General features: G+C 49.3%; 1 protein-coding gene across 5 annotated transcripts in view; it reads left to right on the top strand.

Annotated features, from left to right (window-relative positions):
• R3HDM2 (R3H domain containing 2) overlaps nucleotides 1-19,794 on the top strand; it is a 57,237-nt gene that overhangs the window by 23,924 nt on the left and 13,519 nt on the right. For all 5 annotated transcript variants that reach the window (XM_084303688.1, XM_084303686.1, XM_084303690.1 and 2 more), the window contains 10 exons: nucleotides 7,336-7,531; nucleotides 8,664-8,705; nucleotides 10,411-10,497; nucleotides 11,058-11,184; nucleotides 12,354-12,432; nucleotides 13,153-13,212; nucleotides 14,870-15,010; nucleotides 15,388-15,496; nucleotides 16,218-16,313; nucleotides 17,831-17,862. In XM_084303688.1, the coding sequence (XP_084159814.1) occupies nucleotides 7,367-7,531; nucleotides 8,664-8,705; nucleotides 10,411-10,497; nucleotides 11,058-11,184; nucleotides 12,354-12,432; nucleotides 13,153-13,212; nucleotides 14,870-15,010; nucleotides 15,388-15,496; nucleotides 16,218-16,313; nucleotides 17,831-17,862 (938 nt within the window). In that variant the 5' untranslated portion in view covers nucleotides 7,336-7,366. The remainder of the gene's footprint in view (nucleotides 1-7,335; nucleotides 7,532-8,663; nucleotides 8,706-10,410; nucleotides 10,498-11,057; nucleotides 11,185-12,353; nucleotides 12,433-13,152; nucleotides 13,213-14,869; nucleotides 15,011-15,387; nucleotides 15,497-16,217; nucleotides 16,314-17,830; nucleotides 17,863-19,794) is intronic.

Raw genomic sequence — 19,794 nt, 5'->3', positions numbered from 1 at the left:
CTGCAGAGGTGCGGGCACAGGTCCCCACGGGACAATTCTCCTCTAGCAGCCGGGTTCTCCTGCCACCAGAAGAGCCAGGAGGGCCCACGGTGCATTAAGCTGCTGCAGGTGTTTGCTCAGCAGCCAAGTTTTCTCCTGGTCTGGGGTTGAAGGCCCCTCAGCTGGCATCTTCTAACCCACCTTGGAGTTAGTTGGAACGTGCTGATATCCTGCAGAATAACCTAGAGGGTTTTGTCTCACCTGCATTTCCTGCCTCCTGGTTCACATGAGGCTATTTCCCCCCCCGCCTACTTTCCACCTGAAGTCCAAACCTTCCATCTGCATCACAGTTTCACCTCTTTGATGTAATGTGGGGGTGGAGATTAAGACTTGAAGCGGTGACTAAGCACAGGGAGCCTGTGCACTGTGCAGCCAAATACAGCTGGCCCTCCTGCATTTCAGTGTGTGCATCTTGCTTTGTTTTAGGGGGAGCTGTAAGGGGGTGAAGACTGAAGCCCCACGCCGCAGCTAGTGGAGAAAGCTCTGGAGCAGCTGCTCCCTCAGCTGAGGTGGTCGCAGCTTCTGCTTGTTCCTGGTTAAGGCTTTGGGACCTTCTCCCAAAGCAAGTCTCCTCCTCACCACAGCCCTTCCTTGTGAGGGGGGGGGGGGGTGAAAGCCCCTTCACCATTTTGTTTGTGAACTGAGGCTCCAGCCTCTTGGGGGGCTGCTGGGCATCCCCCTTCACCAATAAAAAGAAAAAGCTGGGGGCTTTGGTTTGGCCGAGCAGCCCTGGCAGGTGATGTTTCAGCAGCTGCACAGCCTTTGCGGGTCCTGCTAGCAAAGCCTTTTTTTTTTTTTTTTTTCCTCCTAACAACCTCCTGCTGCAGCCAGGAGCACACCTCGATGCTACGGAAACTTCCCTGGCTGCCCAGGGAAGGAGGAGGACAGAGGCTGGGGGGGGGATTCAATGCCCTGAAGGCGCAGCCCCCTCCTAGGGCAGCCGCTGCGCTGGGGGGCCCTGGCTCACCCCCGGCGCTGGCTGGTTGCTCTTGGTGACAGCGCTGGTTGCCACGGAGCCGCGCTTCTCATTGGGTGACCTGGAGCCAATGAGCGAGCCCAGCAGGAGAGCGGCCTCGGCTGAGCCGCCTCAGTTTACCCTCCGGGAGGTTCTCGGTGCTGGTTGGGGCTCAGCGAGCCCGGGGTGGGTGCTGGAACAGGGTCTTTGCTCCCCCCCCCCTTCCCCCAGGTTCTCTGCCTTCAGTTTCCAGCAGCACCTTGGCTAGCTCTTCATGCCCAGCCTTTCCTGCCCAGCTCCCCGGGGCTGAGAATGACTCGGGCCATCCATCCGCGCTGGCGGGGACTGTCGTGCCCACCAGTGAGTCACCAGCCTCAGGGTGTTTATTTCTGAGTCCTCGGAGCGCTTCAGCTCTGCTCAGCGTTGCGATTGGATCTGGTTTGTTTCTAAGCGTGCCGCCTTCGTGTTTAGAACCAGCGCAAGGACGGGGAGAGCTGAGCCTCTGGGGGCTGCGTCGGGGTTTCTTGCTGGCAGCGAGAAACCTTCCTTCCCCGGCGTGGGAGCTCCGTGTCGCGTTCATATGGCCTGTGGAGATGGCTTGGGCTGGACCTATTCCCTATTCCCTAAGACTCCCTATTCCCTATGGAATGAGCCTCAGAAAACAAAGATGAACCCCCCCCCCCCCCAGGGAAGAGGTGGGGGGATATGAGTCAAACCTCTCATCTCTGAAGCACGTGGTGAAGCCTGTAAGCATGCAGGCTTGACCCTGCGCCCGTGGGTTGGGCAGGAACTGAGAGAGTGGGGCTTGCTCTTGCTTATTTTCCTTTTTTCCAAGACCAGAGGTAGCTTAACCCTCTTGTGGAGCGGGAGAAGCTCCCTTGGGTGCCTCTGTCCTGCAGTGCCGGACTGCAGTCAAGCAGCCGTATGCCGCCTTTACACTCTCATTTAGCTCGCAGCAACGTCTGTGCTCAGAGAAGCAAGGCCAGGAAGAGGGTTAGCTGGCTGTAGGCTTTCTGCCCTTCATCAGCACTGCTTCTGGACCCATTCCACCATAAATGCAGAAGTCTCTTGCTTCCATTCCTGCCTAACCAGGACCAGCTGCTGCTTGCGTTGTCATGGCTTGGCAGCTGCAGGCTGCACGTAGCCAGGAGGCAGTGGAAGTAGAGTTCAGCGTTCCCCTTTCAGGGTGGAGGTGAGGATGGAAATCCCTCATCGCTGCCCTCGGACTGGCCTTGGCACGTGGTGCTCGGCACCGCAACTCACCTGCTGGCTCTGCCAGCCGCCAGACCCCAAGCAAAACCCAGCGGCAGCTCCCTCGCTTTCTGTGGCTCTGTTGGTCTCTGCTCTGACCTAGATTTTGTGGCTTCCCTGATGCTGCATCTACGTAATCTTTTCATCTCCCTGGCGAAGCTTGGCTCTGTCCCGCCCACCCTACCAAGCCCTCTGAACTTCCCCTTCCCCTGCAAGCTGCTGTCTGTCACTGCAGCTCGTGTCTGCCGCCCCCTCGCTGCATCCCACGGTTGTCCTGGGGGAGCAGGGCTGATTCATTCACACAGAAAGGAAACCTCTTCTTGCAGGCATTGCAATTGAGAAGCACTAGCAGCACGCAACACCTCTTCCTTGAATTTTTGGAGCGCTGCTGTCAGGGACAGAAGGTTTCTCGGGAGGGGGCAGTGTACAAATATCTATTCAGTGTCTCCGAGTCTTCTTTTGGGGTGAGGAAAACTGATGATTTTTTCCCTTGTGATGCTGAAGTTGCATTGCAGTATGATGAGAAAAGATCCCATTGCCCTGCTTGAATTCTGAGCGCCTTCTGAGGTGCCTGATGTGGGGGTAGAAATTACGGAATCACAGAATTGTAGGGGTTGGAAGGGACCTCAGGAGGTCATCGGGTCCAACCCCCCTGCCAAAGCAGGTTCCCTACAGCAGGCTGCCCAGGTAGGCATCCAGATTGGTCTTGAATATCTCCAGAGAAGGAGACTCCACAACCTCCCTGGGCAGCCTGTTCCAGTGCTCCATCACCTCACCATGAAGAAGTTCTTTCGCATGTTGGTGCGGAACTGCCTGTGCTCCATTTTGTGGCCATTGCCTCTTGTCCTGTCCCCACAGACCTCTGAAAAGAGGTTGGCCAAATTCCTCTGTCTCCCACACTTCACATATTTATAAACATTATTAAGATCCCCTCTCAGTCTTCTCTTCTCCAGGCTGAACAGACCCAAGTCTCTCAGCCTTTCCTCATAGGGAAGATGCTCCAGGCCCCGTATCATCTTTGTGTCCCTCCGCTGGACTCTTTCCAGGAGATCGCTGTCTTTTTTGTACCAGGGAGCCCGGAGCTGGACACAGCACTCAGTATGGGCACAGTATGGCCAACCTGTCATCCACCAAGACCCCCAGGACCTTCTCCACAGAGCTGCTCTCCAGCAGGTCATCCCCCAGCCTGTACTGATACATGTGGGTGTTCCTTCCCAGGTGCAGGACTCTACACTTGCACTTATTAAACGTCATTTGGGTTCTCCCTGCCCTTCTCTCCAGCTGGTCCAGGTCTTGCTGAATGGCAGCACAGCCTAATGGCATGTCAGCCACTCCTCCCAGCTTTGTGTCATTGGCATATTTGCTGAGGGTGGACACTATTCCCTCATCAAGGTCGTCGATGAAGATGTTGAACAAGACTGGACGCAGCACCCACCCCTGGGAACACTGCTAGTCACAGATCTCCAGCCAGACTCTGCGCCGCCGATCACCACCCTCTGAGCTTGGCCAGTCAGCCAGTTCTCAACCCACCTTACTGTCCACTCCTCTATCCCACACTTAGCTGTGCTAGCAGCATCCACTGCTCTCCCCTCATCTACCTAGCTGGTGATGCTATCATAGAAGGCAACGAGGTTGGTTGATTTCCCCTTGGTGAATCCATGTTGACTACTCCTCCTAACCTTCTTCTCTTCCAATTGCTTGGAGATGGCATCCAGAGCAAGCTTTCCAGGGACAGAGGTGAGACTGACTGGCCTGTAGTTTCCCGGATCCTCCTTCTTGCCCTTCTTGAAGACCGGAGTGACATTGGCTATCCTCCAGTCTTCAGGCATCTCTCCCGTTCTCCAAGAGCATTCAAAGATGATAGAGAACGGTTTGGCCATCACCTCCACCAGCTCCCTCAGCACACATGGATGCATCCCATCGGGACCCATGGATTTGTGCGCGTTGATCCCACTCAGTTGCTTCTGAACCGCTCCCTCAAACAGAGGGGAACTCCAGGGTCCAGGAGTCCTGGGAGGAAATCTTTGAAGCAAAGACCAAAGCAATGAAGGCATTCAGTATCTTCACCTTCTCGGCAACCCCCATTACCTGGACACCCCCCTCATTCAGCAGGGGACCCACATTATCCCTAGTCTTCCTTTTACTGTTTACATGCTTAAAAAAAAATCTTTGTATCATCCTTTCTCTCTTTTGCAAGCTTCATCTCTAGGCGGGCTTTAGCCTCCCTTGTCGCGTCCCTGCAGGCCCTGACAACATTCCTATACTCCTCCCAAGAGGACAGGCCCTTTTTCCACATTTAATAGACTTTCCCTTTCCTTTTGATCTTGTCTATGAGCTCCTTGCTCATCCATGCAGGTTTCCTGCCTCCCTTCCCCAATTTCCTACTCTTAGGGATGCACCGATCCTGAGCATGGAAGAAGTGCTGTTTAAATGTAGCCCAGCTCTCACATGCACCCTTGCCTTCTAGCAACCTAGCCCATGAGATACTCCCAAGTAGGTCCTGGAAGAGGTCAATGTTGGCTCTCCAAAAGTCCAGGGTAGCAATCCTCCTTTTTGCCCTGCACGAGGAGCCTGACATGCCTGTCAAGCAAGCACTCCTTTTCCTCTTCTGCCCCGGTTTCTGTCAGAGGCATGGCAGCAGAGAGCAGTGCCCTCAGGCAGGGGCTCCCTGTCCTCACGCTCTGCTTGCTGCAGATGCTGGCGGTTTCTCCTGGCCATGCTCGAGGCAAAGAGCAGACCCTCGCAGCTAGAGGAGGACAGAGTGACTCCAGAGGGAAGCCCCTTCCTGAAGGGTTGCTCCAGGAACGTCTGCTAACAGGATCGGCGGTGGTGCCATACTGTGTGCCGCGGGGCCGTGCCAGGAAGGGGCAGGGAGCAACAAATGATCCATGCAGCACAAGAACCTGCAGCGGGGCCTGTGCCGGACTAAAATCAGCAGCCTGTCGCTACGGTTTCTTTTCTGCACCAGCTATGGGTGGCTGCTGGTTTCTGTCAGGAGGCTTCAGCTTGAATTGGGCACTTCAGGTAGCGATGCGACACGGGGCTGAAGCAGCCTGGCTCAGCGCCGCAGTGAGCACGGGAGTCTTGCCCAGTTATTTGTGCTTACTCGTGTCACGCAGGTGAAGAGGGAGCTGTCTGGCCACTGGTGTCCTCAGCACTTTCAGATGTTTGACATAGAAAGTTGCTTGTGGAATTAATGGTGTGCTTCTCATCAGCATTCTGCTCTGAAATGGGTGCACGTGAATTTCCAGGCTAGTGAGAAATAGCTCGTTTTATTACAGGGTGGGGATGTGTCCCCTTGCTGTAATCGTGCCCGTGGTCTCCCCAGTCAGCCTCCTGCAGTTCGGTGTCTGCCTTGAAATGCACGAGCCCTGTCCATAAAGCAGACAGTGCAACCTCATCAGCTTCAGCCCTGCGGCATTCCTTGCTTTCTCTGCACCCTTTTCCATCCATCTTTTGGGGTCACCAGGGTTTCTTCCCACACACCCTGAAGGTGCTGCCGACTCATCACAGCCTTGGGTTAAGTAACTTTTTCCTTTCCCCGTTCTCCCACCTGCGACTCTGAGCTGACAGCAGCGAGTCTTACTGCTGGAGCAGCTATGAGGCAGCTATGAGCCTTTAGCTCATCATAAGCCTGACATTGGAGATGGTAGGTGTGAAAGAAGGCTCAGGCGCCTACGGCTTCCTCCATTTCTCCGTGTCCTGTCCCATCTCCTCGCTTAGATCAAGCACGGGATCCAGGGCTGAGGATTCCCAGGCGCTCTCTCTGGACGATGCTGTGGTTTCTGCCAGGCGGGTTTGCCTGTGACATGCGGTGGTGTCATCCATGACAACATCTACCCCAGATGCCTCAAGGAGTTGGTTTCCAATCACCCTAGGAATCCATGAGCTGTAAGCAGTTGCTTGCACTCCAGCTTTCAGTGGCTGGAACTGGAAATTATTCCAGTAGCTGCTCTAAAAGTAAAATACATTTTATGTTCAGCATTCTCACAAATTAAAAGGGAGTGAGGTTGAATTAGTTAATGAATATTAGGAGTTCCCATGCGGAGCCAAGAGTTAATAAATCTTTGTGAAATCTGATGCTCTTTCAGCCTTGTTCTGCCAAAGCAATTAATAAAACAAGTTGATAAACATCAGCTGTGTTCTCCAGTGCTCAGGCCTTTTGTTCGAGCCTCTCTGAAATTCAGGCTTCTACTTTCCTTTCTGGAGTCCTGTCTCAGGGGGCCTGCCTTCATCTTTCCCTTTCCCAGCCCCTTCATCTGTCACCCCACGGGCACTGGGCCCTGCGCTGTCACCGTCTCCACAAGCATGGTTCTCGGTGCTGGAGTTGATGTGAGGAGCGGGTATGTGTCGTGTCCATTCCTCCTGATAACGCTGCCATCAGGCAGGGGCACCTGCCTCATCTGCTTCTGCTCACTCCTTGCAGGGGCTGGCTGCATTCCTGCTAATCAAAGGGATGCAATTAACCATAACTTCGTAAGGAAGCATTATGTTTTCCTCTTAACGTTGGCTTCCACTTTGACTGAAGTAGCTAACCATAGGCATCAGGTGTCACTTTGTTTCCCAGGAAGAACCAGAGTTATGTCTTTGGTACAAGCCTGTTTTCTCACTGAAGATGTGACCAATTACAAGACGGACTGGGCTGGGATTTGGAAAAAAGAATGCCAATTTGTTGTTGTTGCTTGTCCCGGGACAGAGCACCCATCCTCCTGTTGCTTGAGTTTATTTCACCTTCTGGATTCTCTGCTTCTGTGTGTTTGTTAGCAGGAGCTCTACCCTTAGCCTCTCCCTCACATCAAAGAACTTAAAGGGCAGGGTAGTGACCTCTGCGTATCTCAGGGTCTTTGCTCAGCCCTGCTGATGTCTTCAGAGTCTTGGGAAATATAGTGGAGCTCCTGCAAGGTCTCCTCGAAGCAGGGGCTGCCTCCCAGGGGATGAGTGGGGGGGGGCTGTCGTTAGGATGCTCGGTGTGGAGTACACCAGATGAGTTACAAGAAAGTTACAACCTGTATGTGCAAGAGTTAGCGCTATGATGGAAACCTCTCCACCACCTGACCCCCTTCTACCCATTCTGTCACCTCTTCTGGCAGGTGCCCACTGCTACGTTGTAGGGCTCTGAAGATGTCAAATAGCAACACAACGCAGGAGTCTCTGGAAATAATGAAGGAGTCTGAAAAAAAAGTGGTCGAGGAATCTGTGAACAAAACCAAATGTGTATCCAGGTCACTGAGCAAGGAGGAGGTGGAGAAGGATGGGGAGGAGATCAGCGTGCGTCAGGAATCTCAGGTAAGCATGCAGACCAGGGGCGATCTCTGACAGCTTGCAGAGCTGCGACCCCTTTAGGGGCAAACACGAGCCAGTTTCCACCCCTTCTGAACGGGGCCTGAGCCTCTACTACCATGTCCCAAGGCGATACCACGCTGTACAGACAGTGTATTTCACAGGCTGCTCTCTTTGACTGAATCCGTTCTGCTTTGGATGGAATAATCTAAATGTTCTTGGAGCCAGGGAGAAAATGAGACCGGTGTGCTCCTGAGGGCACTGTACTCAGTCCCCAGATTCCAGCCCCTTGTCTATAACCTCCTTTCTTTGACCTAAAGATGATTTAATGACTTAATGTGAAATGGAGGCATCCCAGTGAGAGCTCAGTTTCGGGAATGCTGCTTGGCCATTGCTTTGCTGCTGCTAAAAAATGCCCAAAAAGGAAATGAATGTTTTGGGGTTTCATTTCAGCAAGGGGGAAAAAAAAATGTGCAAGCATTATTTGGAGAGTGCTGGCACTCTTCCCTGCTGCTTTGCTGTCCTGTCACGTGTTCTTTCAGCTTAGCGTGGAGCTTGAAGAAATGCCCACTCTTCTCAACCTGCTGAATGGTTCTGCATTTAAAGGTGGTGGCTGCTGCCGGGTTTGGTCAGCCACTGCTTGGGCAGGCGCCAGTGAGGCTCAGAAGAAGCCGACTTTGGTCGCTTTGTGGTAGTGGGGAAAGGTTCCTTAGAAGGCAGCAATAACCAATGACTCCATCTGAATCAGAGCAGCAGCATCTCCATCATGATCCACCATGCTAAAGTCTCCTTCCCGTCTCAGGACTGGTAGAAGACTCCTAATTTTTCCACTTAGAATTGCGTTGTGCACCTTCACACGCGTGTCCTGTGATCATTCTGTTGTGCTGGTTCTTCCAGTAACAGATCCACGTGGGGCTGATCCACGTGAAGTTTCTTAAGCAGGTTTTGCTCACCTGGAGGCTGACGGGACAGCTCAGCTCTCCAGGTCTTCCCGTTTGCCCAACCTTTCACTGCTGCCGGGTAGAGATTTTCTTCAGAGTCATTTTACACGCTCAGTGTTGTGCTGCCTCAAACAACAAATACCTTTTCTGTCTACATTCATATTAAGCTTCTTGCCTTCTCTGTTCTTTCTCTACAGAGGCGGACATCAAGTCACGGACATGCCAGAAAAAGAGCCAAGGTATGGGATATGCTGCCATCCCTTTCTTGCTCTGTCCATTCTGAGCCAAGCCACGATCACAGCCCTAAAACAGTTCTCTCAAGTCTTCTCTGTCTCCGTAATCAACACACAGCATGTGTATTTTAATCAGCATGGTTCAGGATGGTGCCTTTCCACCCACTGGAGCATGAATGTTCCTCTTTAACACACACTTGCCCATGGAGGAACTATTTGCTGCTCCTAACAACCACACTGGTGCCCTCCTCAGACTCTGAAATGCCAGAAAGGAAATCTGGAGATTTCATCGGAGGGACAGGGCAGCACACTTGCCTGTTACACCCTCTTGTTAAAAAAAGAGTTAAAGTGTAACTGTCTGGTTTCACCTAGAGCCCTGTTTCTTCAGGGAATACTGCATTTGCTCTTACGATGATGCCATATGCAAGTTAGCATATCTGAAATTTCTGCTAGTAACAAGCACCAGGACACCATTGTTCTAGAATGTTTTTTAAGGCAAAATCTGAGGGTAAAATGCAGCCATTGGGTTCTTTTTATTCTTTAACTTTCCTAGTGTTAACCTCTGTTTTTATTTGCAAAATTTGAATTCAACAGTAACTACTGAGCCAGGTTACCAAAAGTGGCTGTGAATTTTCCAGAACTGGCAATTATAAAACACAGCATAATTCAGGCATCCATCTAGTCCAGCTAGGATTCATTTAGAGCAACCTCCAAAACAAAACAGGGTCAGCTATGAGGTTGTTCAGGGCTTGATTTTAAAACTGTGATTGGGAGGGTGAAGGTCTCTCTTTTTCCTCTTTCTCCTTTTTTTTCCCCCTCTTTCCCAAAATTCAAACCCAAATGAAGACATGTTATGCACTGAGGCACGGGAGAGAGGGGAGACCGGTTAAATTTGTAGTAATGGATATGTCTGGTTTTAATTAAGGTAATGTATGAAAACAATGTGCTGCTTTTATGACCTACAGGGTGTGCAGAAAAAGTATTCTAGTGGTTCTGTTTGGTCTTAGAAGCCAGGACACTGTGCAGCACACAAACAGGCTGCGATTCCAATTCCTGCCCTTTCCATGCATAAGGCAGAATGTGTCTGTGCACCTCAGGCACCCCATATTGCCAATCCTGCCTGGATTCCCATGTGACTGAACGATAATGTTTTTTCCCGTTTGTCACCCAAGTGAGTCAGCTTGCCAACAGTCCAGAAAGTGCAGGTTTAATTTTAAACTTTTTCTCAAAGCACTACTATATTACCCAAAATAACCAAAGGCATCAGGTCAGACAGGCAAGATGTAAATGGGATGACAGCCTTGTAATTAAGAACAGTAACAATTCTCACTTCACATCTTAGAAAAGAAGATAGTTGGTTTCAGCTGTATCCTTTCTGAATGGTTTTGATTCTTATCTGGCAAGGAGGGGAGGAGCTAGGATTGCTCTGGCTGAAGAGGCCAACGAATGCATGAATTAAGGCTTTCCCACCTATAAGTTGCTTGGTTCAAATCCTAATCACAGACCAAAGGAACAAAATAACTGGTTCACTCTAGGGCTCCAAGCATGCGCATGTTCCTATTTGTTGCAAAGACCTGGTTTAGTACTCCTCCTTTTCAGCAGTTTAATCAACACTGACTGCAGGAGTGGCTTTGTAATGCAGCAGCATGAACTTTTAAGTGTGCTTTCTGACTTAGATGTCTTAACTGCACTCTTTCTTTTCCTTTTCCAGTCTAATTCAAAGCTTAAGCTGGTCAGAAGTTTGGCTGTATGTGAAGAATCATCTAGCCCCTTTGTAGATGGCCTGCTGGAGTCCCAGGTAGGCCTAAACTCAGACAAACTGGATTGTAGAAGACGAGAAAATCCCCTTCATGCTGGAGGTGATGTCTTACACTGTGCTGGTACCTCTGAGCACCAATAAGTTCCCACGAGTTCCCAGGTTTTGAAGGAAGCGGTCGTGCTCATGAGCACTGCTTGTATGCATACAGTCACAATCCTTGTCTTACAAGGAATCACTTGTAATGGTGCAAGACCTAACTCACCTTGGGTAATCAAAGTGTAATAGTTTTATCAGCCTCGAGCAGAGAAGCACGAGACTTAGATCCTGAGCTGATCCAGGCAAGGCAGGTTTTCAGCAGTGGGAAATACTGTTGAGTCCCATCAGATCCTGCTGAAAGCTTCTCAATGGGAGGAGGATGGGGAGAGAGAGACTGCTTTGTCTGCTCTCAGAACTGGGATAATTATGAAATACCTTGGATCTGCTACCTGAAACTCCTGCCTTTCCCTAATGCCTTTCTCAGCTGCCAACATCTCTAACCATGGCAGTGATTCCAGGGAGGGTCCAAGTGACTCAGACCAGCCTGGTTTGTTTTGTTCCAGGACATCATTCAGTTGCACGTTAGCTGCCCTTCTGACAAGGAAGAGGAAAAGTCCACGAAAGATGGGGCTGAGAAAGAAGAAAAAGACAAGAATAAAGACAAGGCACCAAGGAAAATGCTGTCTCGAGGTCAGGTGCTTTTATGGACAGAGCGAGTCTGGTCTTACCCACTTTGGGGATTCTGCTGGCCAGGGGTGCAGTTGCTGGAAGCAGAGGGGTTATCTCTGCTGATGACTGTACAGGAACGTGTCATCTTTATCACATCCTTTCTGGAGCAAAGCATGGTGAGGGAGGGCAAGGGTTTCTCTGGATTGTCATGTGCCCCAACAGACTTGCAGGCTTCCTGTGCCTTTAGAGTGGTGTGGTGGCTTTTTAGATGTGCAGGTGCAAAACTAGGAAGAGCCACTGCATAGGCTTCTGGTTTCAGTTTAGTTTTGCTTTTCTGAAAACCTGCCACCGGTGCCAAGATGTGAGGTTGCAAGGAGGTGAGCTAAGTTTGTGCTGTATGATCCTGTGTGTTTGATTTTGGGGCACAGAAATGGCTAAAAGATGCACATTTGATCTGTTGAGCAAATTGCACCTTAAATCTTTGCACAGAGGGCGTGCCTGCACCAGTGCAGATACAGTTACTGATTTACTGTTTTTTTCTGCAGTTACTTCTAAAATTAAAAAGGGTGTGAGGAAAGGGGAAGAACCGGGCCAGCGGGGCTCTTCAGTTAAGTAGCTTGCAGAATCAAAGGTGCGGAAGTTGCTTATTTCTACAAAAGCACGATATATTACACTTGCAGGGGCCTCCTGTAACTGTCTGGACTATCCCTCAATGTGCTCTGAGTGGTTGGAATGTGCTCTGAACAGGCTTCAGGGGCAAGGTTTCCCTTTGTGAACTGTGTTCTCCATCTCTTTGGCATCCTCCTTATGGGGTCTTGTGCTCGTAGTGCCCTGTACATAGCTTTCTGGTCCTCCTGCTGCCCACAGAGGCAAGGAATGCAGTCCCCATTTCTCAGATCAAGAGACTTGACCTCAAGGTCGCGTTCAGATTCTGTGCTAGAAGCTGGACTTTAGCCAAGGTGATGCAGGTCTCAACCCAATCAGTGCGGTAACAGGATGGGCCTTTCTTCCTCACTGCCTGCTGTGAATGGTCAGTGCTGGTAATGAGGCTGAATTTCCTGCAGCAGCCGTGTGGGGACATCATCCTCATGCATGTAGTGAGTCATTGCTGAGACACGTACCTCTTCCCTTCAACCTATTCTTCTATTGCAGTGTTTTGTTAATTTGTTCTGCTGCTATTGTTGTTTCAGATTCCAGCCAGGAATATACAGACTCCACTGGAATAGATTTACATGAATTTTTAGTAAATACACTGAAAAAAAACCCGAGGTAGGTCCCTAGTCAGTAAAAGAACTTGCTGATGGAATGAAGGGAGGGAGTACCTGGTGACCAATGCTTCTCTAATTGACCCTAAACTCATGATGTTTGTGTGTATGTCTGCATGTATCTTGGGAGGAGAGGGAAGCAGCAACTATGGAAAGTACTTGAAAGTGTGTTTTACTTTTTGGTATTCAGAGAGTCTTGCTGGAGCAGTGTGGAAACAAAAAACACAACTGCAACTTCATGTACTGCAGTCAATCAAAACGTGCCCATATATTATGGAGACAGAGAAAGAGGAAGAGGAATTTGTTTGAACGCAAGCAGGAAGTAATCTGGATTGCCTTAAAACCCTTTACAAAAATGACTGCCAAATATTAGCCTGCAAAGGAACTGCTCCCATGTCAGTAATAAACATCATGAAGCTGAATGCTGGCATAAGAATAGCAAAGCTGGAGTCTCTACCACTGGAGCTTCCAGCAGAGCAGAGATTTGGTATTACCAAAAGCCAAGCACAAAAAAAATATTATGAAAACAAGAACTCTAAACTGGAAAAAAAATCTGGCAATTAATTTACTATATAGGCAAAAATACAGAGCTTTTTAGTTCATTGCTGTGGAGGATGTGTAAAGCTCAGTTAATACTGTTGATTGCTCCTGGCGGGTACCACGCAGAGGAAGCTGTGCTTCACTATCTCTAAAGGTGACTTTTTCCTTTTTCTTTTTTTGACAGGGATAGAATGATGCTGCTAAAGTTAGAACAGGAGATTCTGGAATTTATTAGTGATAACAAGTAAGTGATCTTCAAGTTTGTGTTAAGCAAAAGAGGTTTGTAACTTGCAGTTTAGGAGCTTGGTCACTGTCGTGGTTTAACCCGACCGGCAGCTAAACACCACGCAGCCGTTCGCTCACCCTCCCCCCTCCCTCTCTGGGACGGGGGAGAGAAATGGAAAGTGAAGCCCGTGAGTTGAGATAAAGACAGTTTAATAAGACAGGAAAAAAAAAAAAATAACAAAAATAATAATAACAATAATAATAATGATGATACAATGGGGATAATACGAAAGTAATAATAGTATGTACAAACAAGTGATGCACAATGCAATTGCTCACCACCCGCTGACCGATGCCCAGCCTAACCCCGAGCAGTCCGGCCCCCTCCCCCCGGCTAGCCACCCCTATATATTGTTTAGCATGACGTCAGATGGTATGGAATACCCCTTTGGCTAGTTTGGGTCACCTGTCCTGGGTCTGTCCCCTCCCAGCTCTTACTGCACCCCCCAGCCTGCCCGTTGGCAGGACAGAGCAAAGGCTGAGATGTCCTTGGCTTAGTATAAGCACTGCTCTGCAACAATTAAAGCATCGGGGTGTTATCAGCACTCTTCTCATTCTAAGCCAAAACACAGCATTCCACCAGCTACTAGGAAGAAAATTAATTCTGTGCTAACTGAAACCAGGACAGTCACCCAGAAGAGTCTGTCTTTTGGACACACTGTTCTCTCAGACATCTTCCACCTTCCCTTGCCCGTGAATGTGGAATAGAATAGAATCATGGAGTCATCTAAGTTGCAAAAGATCTTTGAGATACCAGGTCCAACCATCAGACAGACCTGTCGAGTCCCATCACTAATCATGTCCCTTACTGCCCTATCCACACACCTCTTAAATGCCCCCAAGAAGGAAGTCTCCACCACTTCCCTGGACAGCCCATTCCAATGCTTGATGACTCTCTCCATGAAGAAATTCTTCTTAATAGCCAATCTGAACCTTCCCTGGTGCAACTCAAGACTGTTTCCTCGCATCCTATCACTTGTCACCTTAGAAAAGAGACCAATACCCTCCTCGCTGCAACCTCCTTTCAGGTGGTTGTAGAGAGCAATAAGGTCTTCTCTCAGCCTCCTCTTCTCCAGACTAAACACCTTCAGTTCCCTCAGTCAGTCCTTGTAAATCTTATTTTCTAGTCCCTGCACCAGCTTTGTTGTTGTTCTCTGCACATACTTGAGTAACTCAGTATTTTTCTTTTGCTGAGGGGTCCAAAACTGAACATAATATTCAAGCTACAATAGAATAGGTGTCTGCAGCACGGCTTGCAGAATTCTTTGTCTAATAGGATCAGAAAAGTCACTGTACATACTAATTCTGGCTCCTGTTTCTGCTTAGAAATAAGCATGTGCATTTTTGCAAAAGATGATCTGGTTTCAGAAATGGCCTGTTCAGCTTGAGACCTTGAATCAGCCCAGTTCTGTCTGGCAGAGAGCTGTAAGCCCACGTTGATGCTCAGTGTAAGAAGCAGTGCTTGAGTGCTGACTGCTTCAAATGGGTGGTGTGATCTGATCTGGGATCTGCTCAAGGCCTCTGTGGCCTCTCCTTTCCCTCTCTGTTTTGGTGTCTGATTATCATTGTCTGTTTCAAAGCCTTCTAAATTGTAATGCTTTCTTCCCTGTTCTCAGCAATCAGTTTAAGAAGTTTCCTCAGATGACCTCGTACCACAGGATGCTGCTGCACCGGGTAGCTGCCTACTTCGGCATGGACCATAACGTTGACCAAACCGGGAAGGCGGTCATTATCAACAAGACGAGTAACACACGCATGTAAGGGGGAGGGAGAGAGGACAAGTGGGCTAGCACTCCTTGCCCTTGCCCTTGCCCTTCCATTCGCTACAAGAGCCCTGGCATGGTCCAGAGCAGAATGAATTTTGCACCACATTTAATGCCTCCATAAGATGGGCTTGTTCCTTCTCTGGAAGGGCCCAAAGAATCCTGCACTTCCAGTCCCCAGTGTATGTATCTGCAAGCACTTTCCAGCTCTCTTTAGTTCCCAGAGAAGGGTTAGGGGCTCTCATTGCTGTTAGACAGAGGAGATTTAACACAACAAACATCTGTTCCCTGGTCCCTACAAGGCAGTGGTTTTATGGAGACAGTTCTACACCCATTTTCACCCTTCTAATAAGAGCTGGTTCTTCCTGCAGCCCTGAGCAGAGGTTCTCTGAGCACATCAAAGATGAGAAGAATGCAGAGTTCCCACAGAGGTTTATCCTAAAACGAGATGATACCAGCATGGACCGAGATGATAATCAGGTAAGAGATGGCAATGAGTTACCTGCACACTTTGTGAAAGTCAGATTAGACTTTTCTAAGATGAGGATGACTGTAAACTCCTCTTGGGTGTCCTGCAGAAACCTTTGATAGAAGCTTCCCTACCCAAACAGCAGCAGAACCCTACACAAACAACAGCATCTAGATATATTCTGAAAACTTAACAAAATCCTGTAGAAAAACAGAAAGAATTTGTAGGGGTTCTATGCGGGGTACCTTTCTATATCCTGAATATTGACTGGTGGCTGGGCCAGACTTTAAGGTGAAAGCCTTTGCTAAGGTTTCCTTGGAAAAGTCCCAGAGCTGAGCATTGCCAAGTGTCTTTCCCATCTCTCACTGGGGCTTGCAGCAAGTCAAGCTGTGAAGTCATCAGGACCTCGCAGTGCTGCTGGAAGGAAACCATCAGCAAAGTGAAACGTTCTAGTTTTTGCGCTCAGCAGCACTGCCAGTCCTCTGCATCAGGAGGAAGGTTGTTGTGATACAGGAGGTGGAGTGCACTGAGTCTTCCAGGACGTTCATCCCTAGACATAGGTGTCCAGGAGGTATGTTCAAAGGCAAGGGCTGTGTCATTGCATCCAGGCATCATGCACGTACTCCACAATCCACATCCACTTACACTGCTATGTAGAAGTATCAGCAGCTGACTACACCCTCTGCTGCCATTGGCAACTGCTGACCCGCTGAGCTGTGTTTGTCCCTTCAGATCAGACTCCCCTTGCAGGATGGGAGGAGGAGCAAATCTATAGAAGAGCGAGAGGAAGAGTATCAGCGGGTCAGGGAGCGGATATTTGCACGAGAGGTAAGCATGGATGACTCACTTGCCAGGTACCTTCCTGGAACTTTGTATCAGAAGGTGTCCTTGAATATTCTAAGAGGTCAGATCTCAGCATTGCCTTTTCTACAAATTTCACATTGTTCCTGGTACCTACCAGTGAATTCCAGCTCCTAACAAAGATACCTAGGACACTGAGAAAGAGGAACCACACCTGCACTCCCCAGTCTGCTCCTTCCCTAAATTGCCTGTTTCACCTGGCAGTAGAAGTGTGTGGGGACTGACAGAGGAGGCAGGTTTGCTCCTTGCTGTCCAGCAAGATTATAAGATAAAGCAGTGGCATTTCTGGAATGACTAACAAGTCAATCAATGAACCTAACAGGAGCAGCAGCCTTCTATCCCAGCTTCTCTCCAGTACTGCTGCTTCAATTTCTTGAGCAAGCAGTGCTGGCCCTAGAGTGTCTGGCAGGGCTCTGTGCCTTTATAGGATGAATATAGAGAGCATGCTGAATTTTCTTCTTACAAAATGTCCAGCTTGGTTATTGTTTGCTTGAGAAGTCTGGTCCCTTTGTCGAATTCCTCTAAGGCAGAGCTGTGTTCCTCACTCACATCTGGCTCAGAGAAGCTGCTGTGCTCCACCTGCTATGCTGAGTGCTGTCTGCCAGCTGGAGGCAGCTCTCTGTGCTGTGCCAAGTGGCAAATGCATGGATGTGGGACAATTCCAAGTACTGATCTGCTGTGGGTCAAGTTTAAAGTCCAGCTCCTTGCCTGCTGCTCTGAGTTTCTGGGGGACGATTCTTTCCTTTGTCCTAAAGGGAAGTGCCATGTGCCAGGCCAAGGAGGATGTTCAAGCAGCCACTGTGCTGAGTCCCTCCTCAAGTCATCAGGTTTCAGCTATACTCTCAAGCCGATGGTAGTCACAGAGTTGTCTTGTAGATAGACTCAAAGCCACCCAGACACGCTAGTAAGCAGCTCTGCTGATAGTCCTGGAGTAGAGCAGGTGCTGTCCCATATTGACACGACACTGGATGGTTATATACGTACCTTTTCTCCGTGTTCATGGGCAGAGCCAGAGTTTTGCATCTGACTCGCAGAGGCAGGGCTGGCTCTCACAAGGTGGACTGGGCTGAGTCCTCTGACTGTTTTTCATGGCTCTGATAACTGCCTGCAAGTAAGGACACTTGTATGTCTGGCCTTCCTTGATTGTTCCACTGACAAAGCAACCATCAGCACTGCCTTTGAGCAATGAGGTAGAGATTTGAGGACTCAGATTTGGAAAATCCTGAGAGATCTCAGGGTCACAGGTATTGGGAAAGGCTTCTAGTTGGCCTGGATGGACAGCCAAATGGGATCTGAGGTGCAGAAGGCTCAGCAAGACTCCTGGGTGACCACGCAACTAGTGCACAACACAAATTGTGTCTGAGTCCCATACCGTTAGTGCTTTGCTCCTCTTTGCTTTGAAATTGCCTGGGTTTGTTGCTTTTGAAGTTATTAAGTCTCCCTTTTCTTTCCTTCCCATCTCCATGTCTTTTCCGTGCTTCCAGACTGGCCAGAATGGATATCTCACTGACAGCAGGTTAGTACTATTTAGCAGACACCTTCTGTATCTCTGGCTTTCTCTGTGGAGGACTGCATGACTCTATAATGATGCTTTTCTCTGATGTTAACCGACAGAATCTCCAAAGAAGGCTTTTCTTCTAGTTCTCACAAACGGAGGCAGATTTTTTGGTATCTCTGTGATTTATTTTGTACGTTGTCCTGCTGAGTAAGTTTGCCCCATGCACGGCTGCTTGTGAAGTTATTGAAGTTGTATTTTTTGCAACATCAATTTCCAAGTCCTTTTTTGCCAATTGATCAATTAAAATGGAGCAGTGCAAGGTGGGAATGGCAGGAAGGAAGGGGAAAGCCAGAGGATTTCAATAGTTTTCAAACTATTCTGCCTCTTGTTTCCCAGAGGTGTAGAAGAGCTCCTGCCCTTATAGTGACAGGGTCAGCAACCAGATACGGTGGAGTTGTCCTCAGTCCCCTGATCATAACAGCTGGATGACTTAATGGTGGCAGTGAAGCATCTCAGGCATCCATTTCAACCGGAGCATGTTGCAGAGGGCAATGGGAACATGTTTGAGCAGCATTTCCGTATTAAGTAGTTTTTCTGTGGCTGAGAAGGCTGGAAGGATGAACTTAGCCTGAAGAGCCACTTTGCACAGCCCTCCGCCTGGCAGTGGAGGCTGTCGATGCTACATGGATAAAAGAATAGAATGAAAATGGAGAGACCCTCATGCCCACTGCCCTCTTGTTTAATAGTCAGAGCTCTGGAGATGAAGCATCTCCGCAAACAGGACAAAAGGATATAAGCAAAGAACAGCTTTGCTTCTCTCAGCCTTCCTGTGTCTCTGGCTGCCTTTGGAGGAATGCTGTAGTGGAAAATGAAGTGTCCTCAGCACAGTTACAGGGATGCTGTGCTGGAGCCTGCTGGTGGCGGTAGTGCTGAAGGCAGGACACCGTTTTCAGATCAGACATGGGGCTGTAGAAAAAGGCACCCAGCAAGTGGCAGAACAACAATTGCTGATGTGATTGCAGCTGTAGGAGAAGCCAAGCTGCAGTCAGGGCTCTGCTAAGAGCTTTCCTGTCTGTTGTGCCCAGTCTCTACAGAGACTGATTAACTTACTTTCCTTGTGGTTCCTCTGGTGGGGAGAGGGAGCCTGTGTGGGCCTCAGGCTCATTTTGAGATGACAGAGACAGACCACGCTCTTGAAGAGATTGGGGTTCCGTCAGTGTTGATGCTTGGAGCTGGTGTCTTGTCGAGCTGCAGACGCTTACCTCCCTCAAAGCCCAGCGTTCAGAGTAAATACAGCTGCCTCTTTCACTCGCTTGTAAGTCCTGTATTAACACTTCTGAACCACAGATCTGATTGCAGAGAGCTCTCTGCTGGTGGACAAACTTGGAAACAGGCTGTAATAAGGCTTTTGGAAAGAAAGGCATGGGTGAAGCTGCCAGAGCAGTGCTCTCAGAGAGCAAGGGTATGGTAGTGTGCCTGGAGTCTGAAGAGCATTCAGACATAGAAAAAGCAGAATCACTATGCAACTAGGTTAGCAGCAATCAGCTTGAGAGGGTTCTGGGTTTCAGAAGTCAGCCATGACATGCCCCTTCTCCCCCCAAACCTCTCTGAACATCCTCAGAAGCAGCCTTCAGGGTTTAGGTTGAAGAGAGTCCAAGCTTAACTGTGATGCTTGTTAGGTCACCTGTGATTTGGGCTGTGAAGCTGCATAGTCCAATTCCTTCACCTGTTTAGTGATATAAACATTGCACTGGTTGCTTTGCCAGGCCAGGTATTCTCTTTTGTTCTCACACATTCCCAGCAGCCCAGGACATCACCTTAGAAGTTTCTTCCCAGCTTGTCTTTTTCTTTCCACAGTCGCTTGGAGCTGCTGCCCGGCTCAGTGTGCGGCTTTACATGAGCATCTCTTCCAGTGTTGCCTTCCTCACCATTCCTCCTCAGTGGAGGCTC

The sequence above is a fragment of the Netta rufina genome (assembly GCF_964035555.1).
Source record: "Netta rufina genome assembly, chromosome: 30".
Lineage (NCBI taxonomy): Eukaryota > Metazoa > Chordata > Aves > Anseriformes > Anatidae > Netta > Netta rufina.
Note: the sequence above shows the minus strand (reverse complement) of the source record. Positions and strands in the feature narration are given on the sequence as shown.